Source organism: Centroberyx affinis, unplaced genomic scaffold (assembly GCF_046629955.1).
Source record: "Centroberyx affinis isolate AG114_WGS23_722 - 3 ecotype Tasmania unplaced genomic scaffold, CSIRO-AGI_Caff_v1 ptg003969l_1, whole genome shotgun sequence".
Taxonomy (NCBI): domain Eukaryota; kingdom Metazoa; phylum Chordata; class Actinopteri; order Beryciformes; family Berycidae; genus Centroberyx; species Centroberyx affinis.
The window spans coordinates 325,890-348,328 of NW_027281790.1; the positions used below are offsets into that span (position 1 = coordinate 325,890).

Consider the following 22,439-nt stretch of genomic DNA (forward strand, 5'->3'; position numbering starts at 1 on the left):
GGAAATTTAACACAGGAGACTGAGTCTGACCTGAGGGACCAGCCAGTCAGCCGATCTGAGAAAAACAAGCCCAGTGGTCCTAATAAGGGAGTTTTGGTGATAACACGCAGAGAGGCGGTGGGAGTGGCGCTACAGCCACGGTGTGGGGGCGGCATGGGGATGAAGCACACAAAAAACTAGGGGAAATAAGGGGAGGAGGGGGTTTTGGCTCGGGCTCTTTTTAGCGTATTTGAGTGTTGCCAAGTGAACCGAGCGTTGTGTTTCATTCGGCATGCTTCTTCAGCATGGATGTGATGCAACCATTCTGTCCCTGGGAATACCTGGGGACATGAGTGATTCATTAAGCCCACACACATTGTTGCACAGACACACACACACACACACACACACACACATACGCTTACATGTATAAAAACATGTGCATGCACACACAATCTTGGCCCGGCTGCCACGCGGATTCATGTTTAGACACACATGCACGCTGAAGCACACACACAAACACACACATGCATACACACATACACAAACACACTTGGGGGACCCTGCAAGAACGAGAAGAATCAGCGGAGGACGGAGACAAGTTGCATTTATCTTCTCTGCATGCTAGGCTGCTGCGTGTGTGGGTGCGTTAGTCCCCTTGGATGAGCACACACACGACTGAGGATGCAGCTGGGAGCATGAGTTCTGACCGAGAGGAGTATGACATGGTCTGTCAGAAAGCTGTGACCCTAATTGTTGACCTTTGTCTGCACAACAGCGCACTATTGGATGAAGACACCTGTCAGGATTTCCTCTTCCTGTTGTCCAGCCAGAGCTCTGACCGCAAAGAACCGGGTAAGGACTATTATTAACTCCTAATCTGTATTGGAGCTTAACACAGTGGCTTTCCTGATGTGCTTTGTGAGTCTCCTTGCTTGAGTTTGCCTTAGAAGTGAATGGATTTTAAGGGATTATGTATATCAGCATTTTGAGATGCAGATACACTTGCTTGTCAAAGGTGGCCACATTCTGTCTTTTTTTTTTTTTAGGTTTAAAGTGTTGATTTACTTCTCCTTATTCCTTTTGCTTACCACATACAGTCACAGATGGTTGCTCAGACAGGTTTTAGACTGAGATTTCTAAGCCATGAATACATCCTTAATGAGTTTTTGTGACCCCAAGGCAGACAGCAATAGGTATATAAAACAAACTCACATTGACTCTTCAGTTTGCTTCGCAGAACAGAGCTCCTATACCGTTAATAGATAAGCCTTAAGGCTGACTAATGCCAGCTGATGCTGTCCTGACCGCTCATCCTTACCGTTAAAATAAAACCAGATGAGGGAAACACAAATAAACCTTCTGTGGAATGTATGCTTTGATGCCTGGGTGGATAACACCATATGAGCACATGACAGTCAGTAGTGCAAAAGTAGTAATGATCCAAGCTAATGGTTTGCATCTACTCTACCCAACAAAGTTTCATCCTCCTGAAATGGATCTTTGACTTATTCATGAGGGACAATTTACACATCTGGTGCAGCCTTGTGCATCTGTTGCTTTGGCACTTGCAGCGTGCTTCACCCTTTTCGCCTTTAAAGGAATAATCCCCCTTTTCCAATGCATTGCTAATAGAGCATGCTCCAGACTCTATCAGACGGGTGTCTTTTAAGTCGTTGTTTGGTGAATTCTAGCTTTGGGACAGAGTTGTTCATGTCGGCTAATATTTGTTGAATGGTCAGAGATCAAAGGAATATCATATGTGCATTCTGTTTTCATTTCCCATATACACTAAACAATTACGACTAAAGGGTATTTGAAGCACTGATGTCACGGGTAGGTGTGGTGAGGACCCAAATGCAGGACAGCGATGCAGGTGGTGATCAAAAAATCCCCAGACTGGGAGTTTAATGCACAAATAGCAGGTGACACAGGAAATCCAAAAACATGAGCTCTACACAAACTGACACAAACATAACACAATACAGAACAATGAACCGAACAAGACTGACTGGGGAAACAAGACTAATATACACATGGGGTGATTACAAATGAGGTACAGGTGTGTGGGAGCAGGAGGAGGGGGAGAGAGGGAGCCACACCCACACTACACACTGACAGACAAACCAGGAGGCGGAGACACAAGGGAGGCAAGGAACACAGAAGGAAACACACAGGCAGGTCATGGCCGAACCATGACAGTACCCCCCCCTTAAGGGACGGCTACCAGACGTCCCACCAGGCTGGCCAGGAACACCGAGCAGGGTGGGTGGAGGGGGTCCGGAGGAGGGATTCAGGGACAAGTGGCCTGGGAACAGAAGGATGGAGCAGGAAACATCAGGCGGACGGCCTGGAGGCTGGACGGAGGCCGAGCAGGAAACCTCAGGCGGACGGCCTGGAGGCTGGACGGAGGCCGAGCAGGAAACCTCAGGCGGACGGCCTGGAGGCTGGACACATAGGCGCAGCAGCTCTGGAGGACGACCAGAGTGGCGGAACAGCTCTGGAGGACGGGCAGGAGGACGACCAGAGCGGCGGAACAGCTCTGGAGGACGGGCAGGAGGACAACCAGAGCGGCGGAACAGCTCTGGAGGACGGGCAGGAGGACAACCAGAGCGGCGGAACAGCTCTGGAGGCCGGTAATGTAGGCGGGACCGCTCAGGAGGTCGACGACGAAGGCGGAACCGCTCAGGTCGACGACGCAGCTGGAGGTCAGGGAATGCAGCCGACACCAGAAGATTCGGCTGCGGGTCGGGGCAGGCTGCGAGGTCAGCTTCTTGTTTCAGGAGTACAGGACTGGAGTCTGGCAGCGGGAGTGCGGGACCAGAGGCCGGAGACAGGAATGCTGGACCGGAAGCTGGGGACAGGAAAGCAGGACCGGAAGCCGGAGACTTGAGTTCAGGTTCGGAGGCCGGAGACAGGAATGCTAGACCGGAAGCCGGGGACAGGAAAGCAGGACCGGAAGCCGGAGACTGGAGTACAGGATCGGAGGCCGGAGACTGGAGTACAGGATCGGAGGCCGGAAACTGGAATGCAGGACCGGAAGCCGGGGACAGGAAAACAGGACCGGAGGCCAGAAACGGCTGGAGTGCAGGACCGGAGGCCGGAAACGGCTGGAGTGCAGGACCGGAGGCCGGAAACGGCTGGAGTGCAGGACCGGAGGCCGGCAACGGCTGGAGTGCAGGACCGGAGGCCGGCAACGGCTGGAGTGCAGGACCGGAGGCCGGCAACGGCTGTCTGAGATGGCCGACGGGGATTGGCAGGGCGTCGATAGATGCGGCCGACGACTGGGAATCTGGCTGCAGTGCAGGCTGTGTCAGCTGGGAGCCCGGCAGGCGAGCCGGTGAAGGTAGGGAAACAGGGGTTTGCTGACACACAGCCAGAGCTGACTGCAGCAGAACAGGACCAAAAACTTGCTGCACCTCTGGCTCAGTGGATTGCTGCGAGACGGGAACAGAAGGCTCATGCAGCACAGGAACAGAAGGCTCATGCAGCACAGGAACAGAAGGCTCATGCAGCACAGGAACAGAAGGCTCTTGCAGCACAGGAACAGAACGCTCTTGCAGCCCAACAGGAACAGAAGGCTCTTGCAGCCCAACAGGAACAGAAGGCTTTTGCAGCCCAACAGGAACAGAAGGCTTTTGCAGCCCAACAGGAACAGAAGGCTTTTGCAGCCCAGGAACAGAAGGCTCTTGCAGCACAGGAGCAGAAGGCTCTTGCAGCACAGGAACAGAAACAAGAGATTGCTGCAGCCCAACAGGAACAAGAGATTGCCGCGGCTCAGCGGGAACAGGGAGCTTCCGCGGCGCAGGGACAGGTAACTGCCGCAGCTTGGCGACAGGGCACTTTCGTGGCGCAGGAACAGGGACTAGCTGAGGCGCAGGAACAGGGACCAGCTGAGGCGCAGGAACAGGGACCAGCTGAGGCGCAGGAACAGGGACCAGCTGAGGCGCAGGAACAGGGACCAGCCGAGGCACAGGAACAGGTGACTGTCGCAGCTCGGCGACAGGAAGCTTCCGTGGCGCAGGAAGCTGGGATTGCCGCGGCCCGACAGGAACGGGAGATTGCCGCAGTGCAGGAACAGGAGACCACCGCGGTTCGGCTACGGGGAGCTTCCGCGGCGCAGGAACGGGTGACTGCCGCAGCTCGACGGCAGGGAGCTTCCGCGGCGCAGGAACAGGTGACTGCCGCAGCTCGGCGACAGGGAGCTTCCGCGGCGCAGGAAGCTGAGAGTGCTGTGACCCAGCACGAACAGGAGATTGCCATGGTGCAGGAACAGGAGACCACCGCGGCTCGGCTACGGGGAGCTTCCGCGGCGCAGGAACAGGTGACTGCCGCAGCTCGGCGACAGGGAGCTTCCGCGGCGCAGGAAGCTGAGATTGCTGCGGCCCAGCACGAACAGGAGATTGCCGTGGCGCAGGAACAGGAGACCGCCGCGGCCCAACAGGAACTGGGGATTGCCACGGCCCGACAGGAACAGGGGATTGCCGTGGCCCGACAGGAACAGGAACTGGGGATTGCCGTGGCCCGACAGGAACAGGAGATTGCCGCAGCCCGACAGGAACAGGAACTGGGGATTGCCGCGGCCCGACAGGAACAGGGGATTGCCGCGGCTCGGGAACAGGCACTGACTGGACCCCAGTAGTGGCGCTGGGTAGCGGAGACTCTGTAGCGCAGGACTGCTGAGTGAGCCAGTGGCGTCGGGAGCCACGGGGACCTCGCCGCCTCTTGGTGCCTCCACGGGTCCCCGTGAAAAAGGCAAGACGAGTCCCCTCAAAGGATGACCGCTGGGCATCAGGGCGGCTCCCCAGATGATCCTTGGTAGAAACCAGGGGTTCCGGGAAAGCCGGGTCAGGACAGGCAGGTTTTAGGCTCAAAACCCCGAGCCTATCCGACTGGAGTGCTGGCTGGTAGCTAGCAGGCCCAAAGCTAGCAGACTGGGACTTGGGCTGGTAGCTCGGCTGCTGCTGGAGCTTGGACTGGTAGCTAGGCTGCTGCTGGAGCTTGGACTGGTAGCTAGGCTGCTGCTGCGGCCTAGGCTTGGGCTGGTAGCTCGGCTGCTGCTGGGGCTTGGGCTGGTAGCTAGGCTGCTGCTGGGGCTTGGACTGGTAGCTAGGCTGCTGCTGCGGCCTAGGCTTGGGCTGGTAGCTAGGCTGCTGGCTAGCTGACAAGGCTGCTTGCCGGGCAAAATATGTGAACAGGGAGATCATCTCAACGCCCGTTGCAGAGGGAGGAGACCTGTCGGCTGGGTCCATGTTGGCTAGTTCGTACTGTTATGGGGTAGGTTTGAGAACGCTGGGAAGACAGAAGCAGGCAGGGAAAGGGGCTGAAACCCCCCGGAGCTTTCTTCCACTGCCGGGACACGAGAGGGTAGGCTTGAGAGCGCTGGGGATACAGACAAACTGGCAGGGAAAGGGGCTGAAACCCCCCGGAGCTTTCTTCCACTGCCGGGACACGAGAGGGTAGGCTTGAGAGTGCTGGGGATCCAGACAAACTGGCAGGGAAAGGGGCTGAAACCCCCCGGAGCTTTCTTCCACTGCCGGGACAAGAGGGTAGGGTTGAGAGCGCAGGTCAAACAGACAAGCAGGGCTCACCAGGTGAAGGCAGGCTGTGTGGTAGCTGGGTGCTGTCCGCTGGGTCCAGTCTTGGTCGGTTCATTCTGTCACGGGTAGGTGTGGTGAGGACCCAAATGCAGGACAGCGATGCAGGTGGTGATCAAAAAATCCCCAGACTGGGAGTTTAATGCACAAATAGCAGGTGACACAGGAAATCCAAAAACATGAGCTCTACACAAACTGACACAAACATAACACAATACAGAACAATGAACCGAACAAGACTGACTGGGGAAACAAGACTAATATACACATGGGGTGATTACAAATGAGGTACAGGTGTGTGGGAGCAGGAGGAGGGGGAGAGAGGGAGCCACACCCACACTACACACTGACAGACAAACCAGGAGGCGGAGACACAAGGGAGGCAAGGAACACAGAAGGAAACACACAGGCAGGTCATGGCCGAACCATGACAACTGAAGCATTAAGGATTTAGAAAGGCATGCTCCAGTGAACACCCAGTGCAAAGATTTAAAAAGTTAAGTTTAAAGATTGAAATGTTGCAGTGTACCATTTGAAGGAAGCCACTTTAATTTTTTATGTCACCATTTATCCTCTAGTAAAGATATCTCACTCTCAATGAAAGGGGAGTCGCTGAACACAGCCAGATCTTAAATTGGGTTTAGGAAACTGATGTAACAGTTAGTATTTCAGCACATATCATTTCACACTGATGATTTAATCTATTGCATATCACATGCCCATATCTATACAGGGATAATGACACCACAATTATTAGCAAATTCTTTACTGATCCTTCTATTTTTTCATTCCTATCTCTATTTCTATTTTCTTTATTTCAACTTAAGTGGAGTTTGACACATGTCTATATGCACTGACACAAGGCTTTCTGTTTTCCTCATGTGTTGACTATACTATACTCTACTATGCTATACTATACTATACTACACTACACTACACTATGCTATGCCATACTATACTATAGTATACTATACTATACTACACTATACTATACTATACTATACTACACTACACTATACTATACTATATTATACTACACTATACTATGCCATGCTATACTATACTATAGTATACTATACTATACTATGCTATGCTATACTATACTAAACTATACTATGCTATATTATCCCATAGTATACCATTATATACAGTACAATACAATACAATACAACACAATACAATACTATACTATATTATCCCATAGTACACCATAGTATACAATACAATACAATACAACACAATACTATACTATCCCATAGTATACAATACAATACAATACTATAGCTTACCCATAGTATACCATACTATGCTATGCTATGCTATACTATACTATACTATACTATACTATACTATATGGATCAGTAGATTGCTTGACTGAGGAGTGGAGCCTCAGCTCTTTCTGTCATTCATGGCTGATTTTTCGAGGATGGCTCCCTGTTCACAGAGTGCATCTCACACCAATCCTGACCAAATCCTCTGTCACCTCACATCATCCTCAATGCAGGAATTGAACGTACATCACAGTGCCACTGGCATCCAGCACTGAGCTGTGGGGACATTAAATGCCATTGCATGTTATCTGGCCATCGATGTGAATCATTTCTGCCACATGGATGCTAAACACAAGCTGCTTCTCATATTGTTGGAGGATATGTAGGGTGGGGGATGTATGAAGTGTCTCCTTGTATGTATTTTCCTATGGCGCAATGTATAGACCCTGCAGAGAACAAACTGCATGTTGCAAGTGCCATGCTCAACCAAGTGTGCCATACAACATGGCATCTGATGGAGGATGTTGTACATGAGCCCTCAAAGAGATGCGATGACAGAGACATAATGTTTTCATTATGTTTGTATCAAACATCCACTTTGTGTTCCTGTATCTTTACTACTATTACCATGTGCAGCAGTTTCTTTTTGGCAAATGGAATGAGCTGCATTGAAAACATCACTTCACCTCTGCTGCTCCTGTATGTATTTGTATTCTTGAATGGTTATATTATGCTGTGTTTTTTTTTCTTTTCCATCTCAGCTTTTAGGGAGTTTTGGGAAAACATATTGTTTTCATCTGCCCTGCTTCCTCCTCTGTGACAGTGCAGAAGAGCACTTTAGGTGTGTGAACAAACAGAGCTGCTACAGTATATCTGCAGCCATCAAGCTCACAGCAGCAGAGGCATTTTTACCAGAGTGAAATTTCTCACTGAGCTCCCTGCAGTTGGCTGAGTATCCCTTCACTTGTTTCAAATCGATTATGACAAAAATAAGAAGAACTAATTAGAAATCCTGGGACTTTCACACCCCTTGTCCCGACAAGGCTGAGAGATAATGCCCTTTGTTTTTATTGAGCAATTTGTTGAATCAGAGTCGGCTGATTGTATTCCAATCTCGACTGCCTGTGTCACTGCACAGGATCCACCTGCTGTGTGTGAAAAGGGACACAAGAGTTTTTCATTGAGATAAATGAGAGTTCAGATGGGCATCTCACACTCTGCTGAGCGAACGTTTCCCACTGATCAACTGCCTGCCTGAGATATTGATATTCACTCCAGAGTGTTGATACAGGCTCCAAAACATTGTCCCTCAAGCCTGTGTAGACCACAGAGATGCCTCCCACACACACACACACCTACATACAAACACACCCTCATACTCATTACAAATTCCACTTTCATTATCAGCTGCAGCTTCAGGTGTGTGGGCTTGAATTGACGAGGCTTATTTTGATCACATTATTTCTCGCACGCCTGTCTCATCTTGAGGTTTATTAAGCAAGACCTCGGGCTGGCAGAGGACATTAGCATCACCAGATCATTCATTTAGTTCCCACTGGTCTGCTCCTCTGTCCCTGGTATTTGCAGGGACGGATGGTGCATTGCAGGTTGAATCCAAAACAGCAAAACAAGAACATCAAATTAACTGCACTGTCGAGATTAGAACCCCGGCAGAACCACTGTGCCTTTCAATAATTCATACCCACTGTCTACTCTCGCTGTATTTTATTGATACAACATTTCACTGCAGACCACAAAAGAACATTGGTGTGCAGTCCTTTCCTGTTGTGGAAGATAACACATGGGTGAATGCCTGTCTCTGTCTCGATTGTCATGGAAAGACCGAGAGCCACTCCTTAAGGATCCGTGACATTATTGACGGTCATCATGAGAATAATACAAGGCTTTTTGTACTTTTTTATAGCATGTCCTCCAGCAAAGTGGGCAAGAATAGCTCCAAATTGCAGCGTTAGCAAGGTATAGTATACACACTGATGTAGGCATTCCCATTCATCAGCCTCTAAGCCCTTCTTTAGACCTCCGCGCAAGCAGGTGTTTATAAGGTTATCTAGTTTGAGGGTGTTTGGATGAAGCAGGGGGTTAAAATCAAATGAATACCTCAGGGTGGGGTCAGCACGCCCGGTGAGGAGGAGGAAGTAATGACCGGCCAAGTGGAACACATTTTTCATTAAAATTAATGCGCTAAAGACAAAAGTCAAACAGCGAACTGAATACCAATCACCCCTTCTGTAAGCAGTCTGTGAGGAGCATTTTAAACGGCAACGCTTTCTTTTCTCCTTCTCTGGAGAGTTTCTCTGGCATTTTTTTTTTCTTCCCCCAACAATTTAATTTGGAAGATCAATTGCGTCTGGGATGTCCCCGATGGTGCTGATTTTCCAGGGACGTTATCTTCTCTTCAGTGGAACAAGCATGGCGCTATCGTGAATGCGAATCCATCTCTATGAATAAATAATAAAAAAATATCCTTGATCCTGGACACACTAGCTCAGACAACCCCAAAGTATGCTGTACTTCACATAAGTGTTTTATAGTACAGTGCCCTCGGAGTAGCTTAGAATACGCTTGGTTTTCTCCTACAAATTAGATTAAGGTCATGCATGACAAAAAGGTTAGGGGATGAATAATGTAGAAACCTGCTGTGTCTTACATAGGCCAGCGCACTGGGCAAGGCCTCTGCTGGGCTATTGAGCACTAACATTGGTTTATTGATTTAAGAATCAGGCCCCAGGCGAGCAAAGTGGCGAGAGCCTTGCACAGTAGGGACAGACGCAACAAAGCATGAGAGCATTCTTATTTTGCCATCTGCCCCTCCAGAGTATAACATTATATCACAATTTGGTAGAAAAATGTAACAATTAGGTGTTTGTTGTAGGTTCCTATATTGTATTTTGGTCTAAATTTTTGGGGAGAAGCTGTGAAGACGAACGCAAACACAAGAGAATAGAGTGTTTCTTAGCCTTTGGTTGTTTCTTCATTTGAATCCATCACATCGCTGCTTTCAAGCCCTTCTCTCATCTGTATTGTATGCTCTTATGTCTCTGAGTTTAGAAGAGTTGATTTGGCTCATGTAGCTGTTTTGTCACCGTGGCTGTCGCGCCGTCTGTCATGCTGAAAGCTTTAGGCCTCTGGGACCGACGCCGCTGCCACGCTCACAGGAGCTGATGGTGTAGAAACACTTGGAACCAGACGTGAGCCTGTGCAGTTCATCACGCAGATTAATGTGCAATGTTAATGGGTAGTACCACGAAATGTAAGAACACTGAAAACATTGTTGCAATGAACTCACACTCGAATAGCTCAGTTATTATTTGTGAGCGTGAACAATTCTCCCAGCGCTATAAACCAAAAATCATGACTCTATCTATAAAGGCATAACAATGCCCAGCTTGGACCTGCAAGATGGACTGGCATCGTGACACAGAGTAGAATATTTCTTTGTCTATTTTTTTTTTGTCTCTTTTACATCCAGATGAGCTTAATATTACAGTCAGTACCAAGCCAGAAAATGTAGCCTCATCCCCAGAAAATCACTGTCATCTTTTTCATCTTTTACAATTGGTTCTCCATGGATCTGTTGCACTGGTTGGTGTAACTTCAAAGGAGGCAAGACAAACTTTTCTCTTTTGTTTCTGGCAGTAGTGAATATTATATATATATAATATACTAATGCACACCAAAGTGTATTGTTGAATTTCAGTGGCATACCCATATGAAATGGCACTACACTAAGAAACACACAAAGTTAATGAGGCAGTTTTTAGTGTCCCATAGGTGCTGAGATTTCTAGATTTCAAAACACGTTTTCCAGCCCATACTCACAGTCACCACCCATTGGAATTTCAAGACACTCTGCTCAGTGATGGAGGACAGTGCTAGAAGCAAGCAACGCATTTGAGCTACAAGGCTAGCTTAGTCATCTCTATTGTGAACTATGACTTTATTGTTTGTGTCAAACACAGCCCACCTTAATTCAAGGGGACAGGAGGAGTGGGGTGGAAGTGCTAGAGACTTGTATAGGAGGAGAAAAGTTCTATTGATGTTGTTGTGATTCCTACTGGTCACCAATAGAGGTTCATAAACGTCATGATTTAAAGCAAAATTACACCCTCAGATACTCTTATAGCTGTTATACTATATCATCAGTGTGTGATATTCAATGCATTCCAGGAGTTATTTTATGAAGTATTGTAATTTACCTTTTTGTTGTTTCCAATTTCCCTAAATCTGCCTCGTCTACTTCTACTTCTGATTTTCTACATTTCCCAGAATGACTTTCGACAACCCCCAGAGAACGTGTCAGGACTTGTTGCAGCGAGCCCTTTTATGTCTAGGTGGAGACAGAGCAATAATAATAGCAATAGCGATAGTAAGGCAAGCAAGCGTGTTTGCCAGTCGAGAATCCTTACTCAGAAAATAACATGTCTTGTGGTTGCATTGCATTCTGGTCTATTGAGGCTGCTGTCAGTGGAGAAAGTGGCATTTCTTCCTGTTCTACAAAGAATTTCTCCCTGTATGATTGTTGAACATTGGTGCACAATTGTGTGTCAGTCTAGAATGAAGCCCTTTCCCATTGATGTTTTCGAATTGTTGAAAAAAAAAGTTCCTATTAAAGGATAAGGCTGGTGTTTTTTAATGCATTGCCGTCAACAAATCCTATGAAAATAACAAAATCAACAATGCGTTTGCTCTACTCCCGTTACTTTCTGACTTCCCACGTACCGTTTTTAGCCGTCAACCCGGAAGTCATTGGCTCCAATTGTAAGCTAAAAACCTTGAGATACAGCTCACAAAGACATAGTTTCAATTTTAAAAATCGCTAACTGTTACCATAGGCGGATTATGAGACAAAGGGCCCCTGGGCCCAGGTAGCTATAAGGCCCCCCCCCCCCCCCGAGGCGTGCTGAGTGGACAGTGAACACCGATGCGCTTGGACGGTGCGCTACGGGTGCGCCTGGCATTGGTAACATAACAAACTTTGTTACTAGTTATCTGAAATAATGGATTACCATCGCAGTAAAACTGTCGTAGTAGCTTTACTTCTTGATCTATGGAGCAGAAAAAGATCTCACCATGAATGCATCCGTCTCTCCAAGCCCGCAAAAATACAAGAGCACGGAAATATCGCCGGTAGATCCTGGACCTTCGTTTGGATGGTGAGCGATTCAAGGCTTATTTCAGGCTTTCAGGCTGTGTGACATGCGGTGCGCTTGCAGCATTCCAAAAAGTTGAGATATTTGTATCTCAGTGCGCCGTGGTCACAGTCAGTGCGCATCTGCCGCGCGCCCCCATTAAAGTGAATGGATTTGAGTGTGCAAAAGACGGCATGTGAACCGGCCCCTTATGGAAGAGAAACTAAATTCTAACAATTACAAAGGAATTACAAGGTGCAAACACATATTATTCTAGGCCTAAAAAACATATTTTAAAGTGCAAAATGCCTCTGATTGCCCACTGACATGGTATGAGTCAGTGGGTCCTATTCCGACAGATCAGGAGTGGAAAACAACATTTTGGGGTCTTCGTAAACCATGACTTTACATTACGAGGCCTTTGGACAATGATGCAGAGCTTTACTGCTAAAGCGCTATAGATAAACTGAGGGGAACACTCACTGTGACAGAGCCATGGTGACACCTTCAAAACTAATCTTTAGGTTATTATAGGGGGAATTTTGGGGCTTTGGTAAATAAATAAATGACAAAGCCCTTCGACTGCAGGGCAGTAAATGTAAAGTTAGTGACAGCATCATCATGTATCAGGCTCTGGCTCAAGGGCCCCCTGAACTCTTGGGCCCCTGTGCCTGTGCCCGGTAGGCCCGTTCAGTAATCCACCCATGACTGTTACCACGAAAAGTCAGGCTGTTGTAGTTGTTACCAAATCAAATTCAAATGGGAACAAATTCTTCATTACGCCGGGGACTATTTTCGGTGCAACGGAACTACTTTCCTGAGATTGGAATTTGCAAATTGCAATTGCTATTAAGTTGTTTGAGGAAAAAGTCGGCTGGCCCGTTGCATCGTGATGATGAAATATGCTGCCCAGAGCAACGGCATGGCTCTGTGACGTGTTTTTAACCGTTTTTATTAATACAATGGAGTTCTATGGCTGCTGGGACATGGATGAGATTTGTTGGCAAAACAAAATCATTGCTGATTTTGTTATTTTCATAGGATTTGTTGACGGTAAGCAATGCATTAAAAAACACCAGCCTTATCCTTTAAACTCCATTGTAGCTGTGCTTCACGTCACGTCGCCTTCATTTAACCATTTAACCACAGAAAAATACACCACCAAACAAAATGGACCCAGGAATGCAAGATGCATCACAAATAGCTGCTTTTTTTTAGGATGGATTTTTCCTTTTACTGCGCTTTTAAATAGGATAGAGCAAGATGACACATTATCTTTATCCTCCTTATCTGTGTAACAGTAATGTTGCAGTATATATGTTGAAGTTGGATCATTTTTTATTTCAACTCTACACTAAGCAATATCACTTAAAAACAGTAAGTGTCAGAGCATGTGGATCAAAATAACTTCTAACTGTAATTGTAATGTACTAATTGTACTAAAGGCTTGCTAACTTCTGCTTCAGAGGTTGACCCATATATATATGCCTCATTACATCTCCTGTGGGCATAGTGAGTTGGAACAGTGTTGTTGCTATTTTACACAGACATAAGAAAAACTTTCTTCCAGAGGTTCACCAAGTGAGCTCCATCAGTCCAGTCGTCTCCTGCTAAACACAGTAAGGTGTGAGGCGTTACATCTGCTGCCTGTGGGTGGAGTGTGTGAGATGTTTTCTACCAAGCCTGTTAAGACCTGCGGGCTAAATGTATGACAAGATAATGAGGAGGAGGTTTACTATGTGAACACTTTATTCATTAATTGGATAGAAACGTGACATGCATGAAAGGCTAAATTAGTTACAAATACCATTGCTTAAGGGACAAACCAAGGGTGTAATCTATATGCAATGCTGTGTTTTCAGGTATTTTTTTTATACCATGAAGCAAAACGTGTCCTGAATACTGCAGCCATCTGACATTACAAAGGAAGATACAGCACATGACATTTTGTTTTTCTCCATTTATTTTATTGTGCAGCTAAAGGGAAAGAGCACAAATGTATGTCAGTCTATAGATTTGAGTCTATTTTACAATGTTTTGTATGCCGTATATTATTTAAATCTTTTTTTTTTGTATGCCTATAAATCCTGTGTTCCGGTGAGTTACCAGAAAATGTGTTAGTCACAGTGCACCTAGAACATATGGTGCCGCAGGCCCTCCATCAGTTCAGACTTTATCATTCCAATTTCCTGGAATCTCTGCTGCTTCCTATATTTTGTGTTTTCACTTATACTGCCATTAACAATCCCCTGAGGAAACATGACCCAAAAGAAGTACAATCAGGGAGATGGGGGAAGGATAAATTGAATAACAACCTCATGACAAAAGACTAGAAGGCATGGAAAAGTGTTTGTATGTAAGTGTGTGCCTCTGTGTGTGTTCGCTCATATAGTTTGTGTGTATCGCAGTATGTATGTGCACGTGTTTTTACGTGTTTAAGGTCATTTGGCAGCAAACTAGACTTTCGAACAAAGAGGTGATCATGTTTCATTAAAACTAAAGACAGAATTAGATTTTTTTTCTCCTCCCTTGCACAGAATGGGAAGACAGAGGGGCAATTTGAGGTTTGTTGTGACATTTCATCCTCTGATTATATTAGAGCGCTCTGCAAAGCAGCCACAGCCTGCCCTGAAGTGATGTTACCTAAGCTGACAAGAATTGATGGAATGACCTTACAGCTTGTCCACCAGCAGAAAATGGCTCCACGGGTTCACTGTGAAAAAGAGATGTGAAACCGCCATGCATCTCTGTTGCGTTTTTTATCACTCATGTTGTATCAGTGGAACAATACCGGAGTGGGGCACAGGGGATCACACCAACATACAGAGTGAGAGTCCTTTGGAGAAGCTCGACAACTCACAGGCAAAGATTCCTGTGCAACAATAGATACTGCGGGGAATCAACATCAATCAATGTTTGACATAAGGCTAGACAAAAGGTAGTTAAAATCACAGAGCACACAGTCTCTGGGGGCTATGTTCCATTAGTTATCAACAGCGACATCCACTCATATTACATATTTCACTTATCTGTTAGATGCAGTAATAAATATACAGATAGACTGATAGACTGTGTTGTATTACAAGATTACTTAGTTGAAATCCATGCATTTTAAGGCAGAGGTGCAAATAATCCCCCGAAACCAGTGTGACAAACAAACAGTCTTAAGAAATGGAAATAGTAGAAGTGACACTTTTCTGATGCAATAGAAATAGGTGAGCTATAGTTATTCGATGACAGGGGTTTACTTGTTATACATGGTTGACTAACGTGTGCTTTTAGCCCACTAATTTAACAGGCTGATGAGCACCACCGGTTTGAAAGTTTTCTCTTTTTTAAGTGGTTGCTAGGTAGCGTCCTTTGTCCATTCTAGTTTGACTCTACATCCACTCTAAAAACAGACAAAAATGTAAATGTATCTCACTGCATTCCCCTCAACTGCCTCCTAGTGTTTTTGCTGCTTCTGCTTGGATTGTAAACAAGCCACAAAGATATGAGTTCAAACATAAGCTCAAACATTTTCTCAAAACAAAGTTAGATGTACAAAATGGGGCAAAACTATTTTAACTGAAATATTGTGATATCACTTTTCAATATCAATATGTTATCATGAACCAATACCAATATTACAGGCTATTGTATTGGCTTCTACCTCTAGAAATAGTTTTTAGGTTTGCAAATGGATCACTCACCATAGTAATTTGGTGATTAAAGTATTAATCATATTCAATTACCTAACAATTATGCATATCTGTTGTTATTATAGATGCTGTAATGTCTGAATACTGAGCAGTGAATTGTAACCAATGCCCCATTAACATTACAACAGGTGAAACATGTTGGGAGAGGGATAAAAATGAGCCACCCTAATTTACGAGGTATCAGTAATGACCTCGGGGGTCACTTATGGAAATACTCTCTATGTAAATAGGTTTTACACATGGCAATTCATCCCCTGGTAGACCACTTTGACAAGCTAATCCTCAGCCAAGCGTGTAATTAAGAACAGAGGAGGGTATGATGGGAATGCAATGCATACCTGTGACATGACAGTGGAGCAGCGGTCTGCAGTCACTTGACAGTGACCGTTACTGACAGAACACAGTGACTAATACATTAGGTTTGATGAAGACAGAAAGAGAGAGAAACTTTACTTAAAGTCCCTATGTGTAGAATATTTACCTCACTATAAATCATTGTCAAATAAAATTTGATGGCATAGTAAAATGGCTGTAGAAAAATGAGACCATCCTGGTGTAAATTGGTTTATTCTTTTTTCTATGTTGCCTATTTATTCCATGCCGCCCCGGGTATGATTTGGTGCAAAATGTGCAGGATTGACTTACCTACTAACCAAAACAGGAAGAGGACTGCCTCATTCTACTTGTTTGTCACATGGAAGTATACTAGGCTATATTTTATTATAAGCAAACAAATAAACAGAGAAGTACAGATGCTGTACAGTCCCACGGCGCCTAGCTAGCATCAACTGTTTATCAACGGATTAATCAAGATAATCCGACATTATTCACCAATGTATTGTCAAGAAGAGCAGATGCTACACTGCTACACTCTGGTAGGTTAGCTGTCTTTCAGTATCATAGTGGCCTGTTAGCCAAAATGTTTCGATAGCATTGGCCAAAATCAATAAATTCCACATCTCTGTCAGGCAAAACTGCTTTGCTAGCTCAATCTAGTTGTAACACGCAGAGAGGGCTGTTTCGTTAGCATTGGGCAAACTTAATAAATTCCAAACCTGATATGCAAACATTTGCTTTGCTAGCTCAATCTAATTGTAATTAAAATGTGCAATTTTTTTTGTTACACATAGATTAGCCACTATAGTTGCAAAGCTATACCTAACACTGGGCGAGCAAGGATCACTGAGTATAGGTGACAAAGTGCTGGTTGACTGACCGACCTGAATCTGCACGGCTCCAGATGAACACATCTTGTGGAAAAATAACGCAAACCAAGCCAAACCATGGATAATGTCTTTTAAAATGTCAAAATACGTGGATGTTAATGGGCAAATCAACCTTTTAGATATAGGGTTATAGGCTAATCCAAATAGTTTAAAAGATATGAACTGTAATTGTCAAGCTTTGGAGCCTCCAGGCATAGACCACGCTATAAAGTTGGACCCCAGGTATCATATCGCTGTATTACCATACCATAATCACTTCATTGCACAAAAACGAGTGCACATACTTGAGGGTCTGTTATCGAGAATGTACTGCATTGATTGCTGCACTAAGAAAGAAATTTATGTAAAAATACACCTGATATACCTCAGCCTGAATCATAAAGAGGGGCTGCAGCAGACACTCTGTAGATTCACCCTGTTTGCCCAAATTAAATTCTGGTATCAGGTACAGACACTTCTCCGCCCACAGGAAATGATGATCAAAAGTCAAGAGTGAAATGCAAACTGTCTCCTAAACAGCTGCAAGGGAGCGCTCCATCCAGAGAAAGCTGGATTCACCAACATTTAATATTTTGCTTCTCTTGTCCCATCGGTATCGTTCACACACTGACCGAGCTGTTAATCACAAGTGTGTCTTTGAAGTGCGATGAAAGGGTTAAGGTGATGCTTTTTTTGCCGTCATAACGTTGCCGCTGATTGAATCCCATTTCAAGTATATACTCCTCATCTGAATTTACTGTAGGCACGCTGCATTCTAAAAATACCCATCACAATGATAGAGACCCCCATAACAACAAGCTCTACGTGATAATGACTCTGTCTCTGGCATCCTGTACAGTGCAAGGATAATATACTTTATAGGTATTCCTATAGCCATGGCTGCTATGGCTTTTGGCCAAGGCTGAAGTGAGAATGTGTTAGTGTTGGAGAGCTGCCCTGCATTCAGAGTGGAGCAGGTCAGTCTGGGAGCACAGGAATGGAAACACTCTGCTCACACCACTAGAAAAAGAAGTCCAGTAATATCCGGCCTCTGTCCGCCCACTGATTAGAAACTGATAAATCCCCCTGTGGCTTGGCAAAGAGATATTTACCTGTATTGTCAGGATGAGCACTAAGAAGAAGAGCAAGAGTTTTAGTCTTCATTGGTGAAGATAAAGCTATTTTTCATTACCCAATTAAATTATCCACCTCAGTTTAAATCTCAGTTTAAATTGAAAAATGCAATTACTGTACCATACAGCTGTACTATGCAATGAGTATACACACAGACAGGTTTTAACAAACTGCTATTAGATACACTGACATGATCAAAGGAGGACAGTAAGCGAGGCAACACTTATCCCTTTGTCTTTTCTTCTTGCCTAAAAATAGCGATGAGTAAGGTCACCATCAGAGACTGCAGCAACACCACAGCAGTCACTGAGTGTGTCACGTTAAATCACGGGGATTTAACTCGTGCATGTAGAATGTACCCACTCCTCTGGTTTTGTAGGCTATGGAGGTGATTCAGAGATCAGAGGTTGCCTCTTAATGCATCTTTGTTTACTACTATTATATCAAGGAGCCTTTTTACTGTAATTGGGTGCCATTGTTTCTGCCCCAGGGAATCATGATAAGTAGACCTAGAAACACTGGGTTAACTCCTATTGATTTGCATGTTGTGCAGATTCACATGAAATGAGAGTGTGCTGAAAAGAGATAAATACTACAGCGATGAGCAGATACCAGAGAGAAGGAGAGGCCCATAGCCTAAAGCCATGCCTATTCCAACAGAAGATTTCCTCAATTCCCTCTTGCTCATATCGTGCTCTTTCCCCTTAATCTCTCTGCCCTGGACCTCTTGAGTCCACCATTACTTAAGTCTATCCACTACCTTCTTCTCTTCCTTTCCACGTTAGCACACCAGGCACAGCCTTGCTGATGCATGGAAGGATTTCCGGGGGCTATGTTAGATCTCCCCAATGGTGCCGGTGAATACCTGAGTGGATTTAGATTTAGATTTGTATTCTTGAAGCCTCAGTCTCGGGAGAACACACTTCTATACTCTGAGCTCAGGTCCCTTTGAACTCTACTTAGATTTTCTCGCTGGGCTGCTGGCCATAAGCAGATCCAATGTGCTGTTTGTGCCTAAGAGGACAGGGAGCTGTTGATGTATGGTTCATTAGAAAGATGAATTGCGCTGAGTGTATCCCCGGTGAGGCTTGACCCTGTTGGATGTGGCAGAGCATTTTGTGAAGCTATATGTGTGTTTTCAGGCCATGGCTCTCTCCAAGTTCACTGGCGGCCTGGGACCATGTCAACTCCCCACAAAAATGAAAGGTATACCTAGTTTACCCTTGAGAAGCTAAAATTAAAACATTTCATCATAAACCAATTTGTGACTGCAACATTTGAGACATTTAAAGACCAATGATGCAAGCACCACTTTACGTAAATCAGTAACAATCAGTAACAAGATATATCATATATTTTACCTTTAATTAAAGCTTCCCCATCTGGCCATTCAGTGTATTTTTTGCAATACCAGCACACAGTGTGAAAATGCATCATCCCAAATTTCATCAAAATTGGACCAATGGTATCTGAGATTGAGTTAAAAGTCAAGGCAAGATTATTTGTGTAGCCGTTAATCACAGTTAAAGTCTCAAAGGGCTTCACAATGCCAACATTATGAAAACAAGACGAACGGCTGCTCAGAGAAGGGTTCCCCCTGCCAGGACGGTCAGGCGAATGGGTGCTGAGAGAGGGCAAACAAAGATGAAATGTTGATAACAAAATAGAACAAACAACATGAACAGAATAAACGCAGTAAGAATGCTTGAGTGTCCGGATCTGGTTCAGGGCATAAACAGTAGCTCGGTCACCAGAGTTGTAAGAGTTGGGGACCACAGGGACGGCCAGACTGCCCAGCCGTAGCCACAACCTGAAAGAGATAAATGATGCACCCAGCACATACACACAGGAGATGAACTTATTCACTTATTCACTTATTCCCACTCACACAAACAGAATGACTAGTATGAATGAACAGGTGCACACGGACTGGGAAAACAGGACACGCAAACTAAATTCCCATCGGCACGGACCTGAGCTAGAAGAGACTGCCACTCTCAGTAATTGTGCAAAGCTAAGGTTGACCAAACTATAGTGAAAATAAATAGGTTTTTAGCCTGGACTTAACAACATCAGTAGAGCTTGCCTCTTTAATCGCAAAAGGGAGACCGTTCCAAAGAAAGGGAATAAAGGAGTACGGGAGAAAGGGAGATAAGTAGCCAGCATCTTGCGATCGGAGAGCATGTGGCGGTATATATATGGTGCAGTGAGATCTGCTAAATAGAATGGTGCTAGCCCATGTTATATATAAGCGGAAGCATCTGTGAAGTCACATCTGGCATAAATTGGGAGCCAGTGTAGGGAGGACAGGTTAGGCATAATGTGGTCAAATTTTCTTGTTTTGGTCAAGATTCTGGAAGCTGCATTTAGTACAAGCTGAAGGTTTTTAATGCTAGCATTAGATAAACTGGACAACTGGACATTTCAGTAATCAAGTCTCAGTAATACAAATGCATGTAGGTTTCCATATCTGCCATTGTTAATATAGGTTGAATTTTAGTAATATTGCAAAGATGGTAAAATCCAATTTTAGTAATGTCCTTTGTGTGTGACTAGAACGAGTGAGTGGGATTGAATGTAACGCCATGCGCCATGAGCAGGACTCTGGGAAATCACACAATTATGAAAATTTATAGTGGTGTTTTCAAACAGATACCTGTGTCTAAATGTTCCAATAACCAACATTTCTATTTTGTCGGCATTTAGGAGCAGCACGTTTAAGGATGTCCAACATTCAGATAAGCACGGCTCTAAGTTTAGGAATTTGGATCGGTCATTCGGTTTAACGAGTATATAGAGTTGAGTGTCATCAGTGTAACAATGAAAATTAATGCCAGATTTACGGATGATTTCGGTAGCATGTAGATAGAGAATAGCAACTGGCCAAGAACAGAGCCTTGTGGTTCACCAAAGTCCACATTACAATACACTGAAGTCATATTGTTATACAAAACACAATGCATTATTTCTAGTAGATAGGACCTAAACCATGAAAGCACTGATCCTATATAATACTAATGTGGTTTTCAAGATGATTTAAGAGTATATTGTTGACTTTATCAAGTCGAGTAGTAAAAGCACTGAGGTTGAATCAGAATCAATAGCTAGCAGAAGCTTTTGTGAGTATAGTTTTTGTAGAAAAGATCTAAAACCAGATTGTTGTTAGACAGGTGATCACTGAGTTACTGAGATCACTGAGGCTTCACTCCATTTGAGTATTTTGAAAAAAAAACAGAGGTTTGAGATCGGTCTATAGCTCTGAAGGACCTCTGGATCAAGGTTTGGTTTTTTGAGTAGTGGCTTAATTACGGCTGTTTTAAACCAGGAGAGCACAATGCCTTTAGAAAGTGATGAATTGATAATGTTAAGCATTGAGGGTCCTAAAATTGGAAAAAGTACTGCAGGGAGAGGGTCAAGCATGCAGGTCAGGAGGGTCTAGGGAAATTAATTCAAACCACAAGAGTGTGCCAACAGCCTGAGAAACACCAAGTGAGCTATTCAAGGCAGGGAATTGTGATCTTGCAAGTGAAAAAATGCATACAGTAGTTGGCAGAGAAAGGAGAGCCATTGGTAGGAGAATGTTTTTGAGTGAGTTTTGCTATTGTGTCAAATAAATACTTTGCGCATTTACAATTCAGTAGGCTATCAACTTTAAAACTTTAAACCTGCAATAAGCGATTTCAGACCCTGTAACCGGCAATATTTCTGCGTAGGTACGTTTATTTTAGCCATTAACCTTTATGCACGGTTTGTCCTTAAGGGCTTCTGTCGCCCAGTAGTTTTGCTGTGTGTGTTTTGCAGTTTCTGTCACCCTCTAGTGGTTGGAAAATCGCTTAGTGTAGCTTTAAGTCTGGGCGAACGCCATTTATGCTGTAGTTTTCTGCAGACCAGTTTAACTGCATGTGCTATTGGTAAACCATGGTGAAAAAAAATGTTGACCTTTAATTATAACACCCCCATTGGGCCAATCAGTGTAATTTGTAAAGATAGCTGGATTTGGGTAGCAAGTTTCATGTCACTCAGACTTATGGTGTAGGACTTTCAAGTTTGAAATTTTGACCTTTAATTATAGCACCTCCATCATGCCAATCAGTGTAATTTTTGTAAACGCCAGCACACAGTCGCAAAATGTGTCATAACATTACAATTACAATTACAATTTCACATTTGGCAGACGCTTTTATCCAAAGCGACTTACACATGAGATTTGCATACAACACAAGCAAGTTTCTAGATAGGAGAGAACAACGAGAGTAAGTGCTATAGAGCTAAGTTCTGGTCCAACAGGACAAAGGTGCTACGAGACAGTGCAACAAGCTAAGTTCTGGTCCAACAGGACATAGGTACTACGAGGGAGTGCTACAAGGTAGTGCTATGAGGTAATGCATAGAGTGCATCAAAT

The 22,439-nt window shown here is 44.7% G+C and overlaps 1 protein-coding gene across 2 annotated transcripts in view; it reads left to right on the top strand.

Annotated features, from left to right (window-relative positions):
• The first annotated feature begins 677 nt into the window (after nt 1-677).
• The window catches only part of syt6a (synaptotagmin VIa), a 46,414-nt gene continuing 24,652 nt past the window's right edge, over nt 678-22,439 (top strand). Inside the window, exons 1-2 of one of the 2 annotated variants that reach the window (XM_071541892.1) lie at nt 678-834; nt 8,261-8,266. In XM_071541892.1, the coding sequence (XP_071397993.1) occupies nt 678-834; nt 8,261-8,266 (163 nt within the window). The remainder of the gene's footprint in view (nt 835-8,260; nt 8,267-22,439) is intronic. The other variant, XM_071541893.1, reaches the window with a different exon arrangement.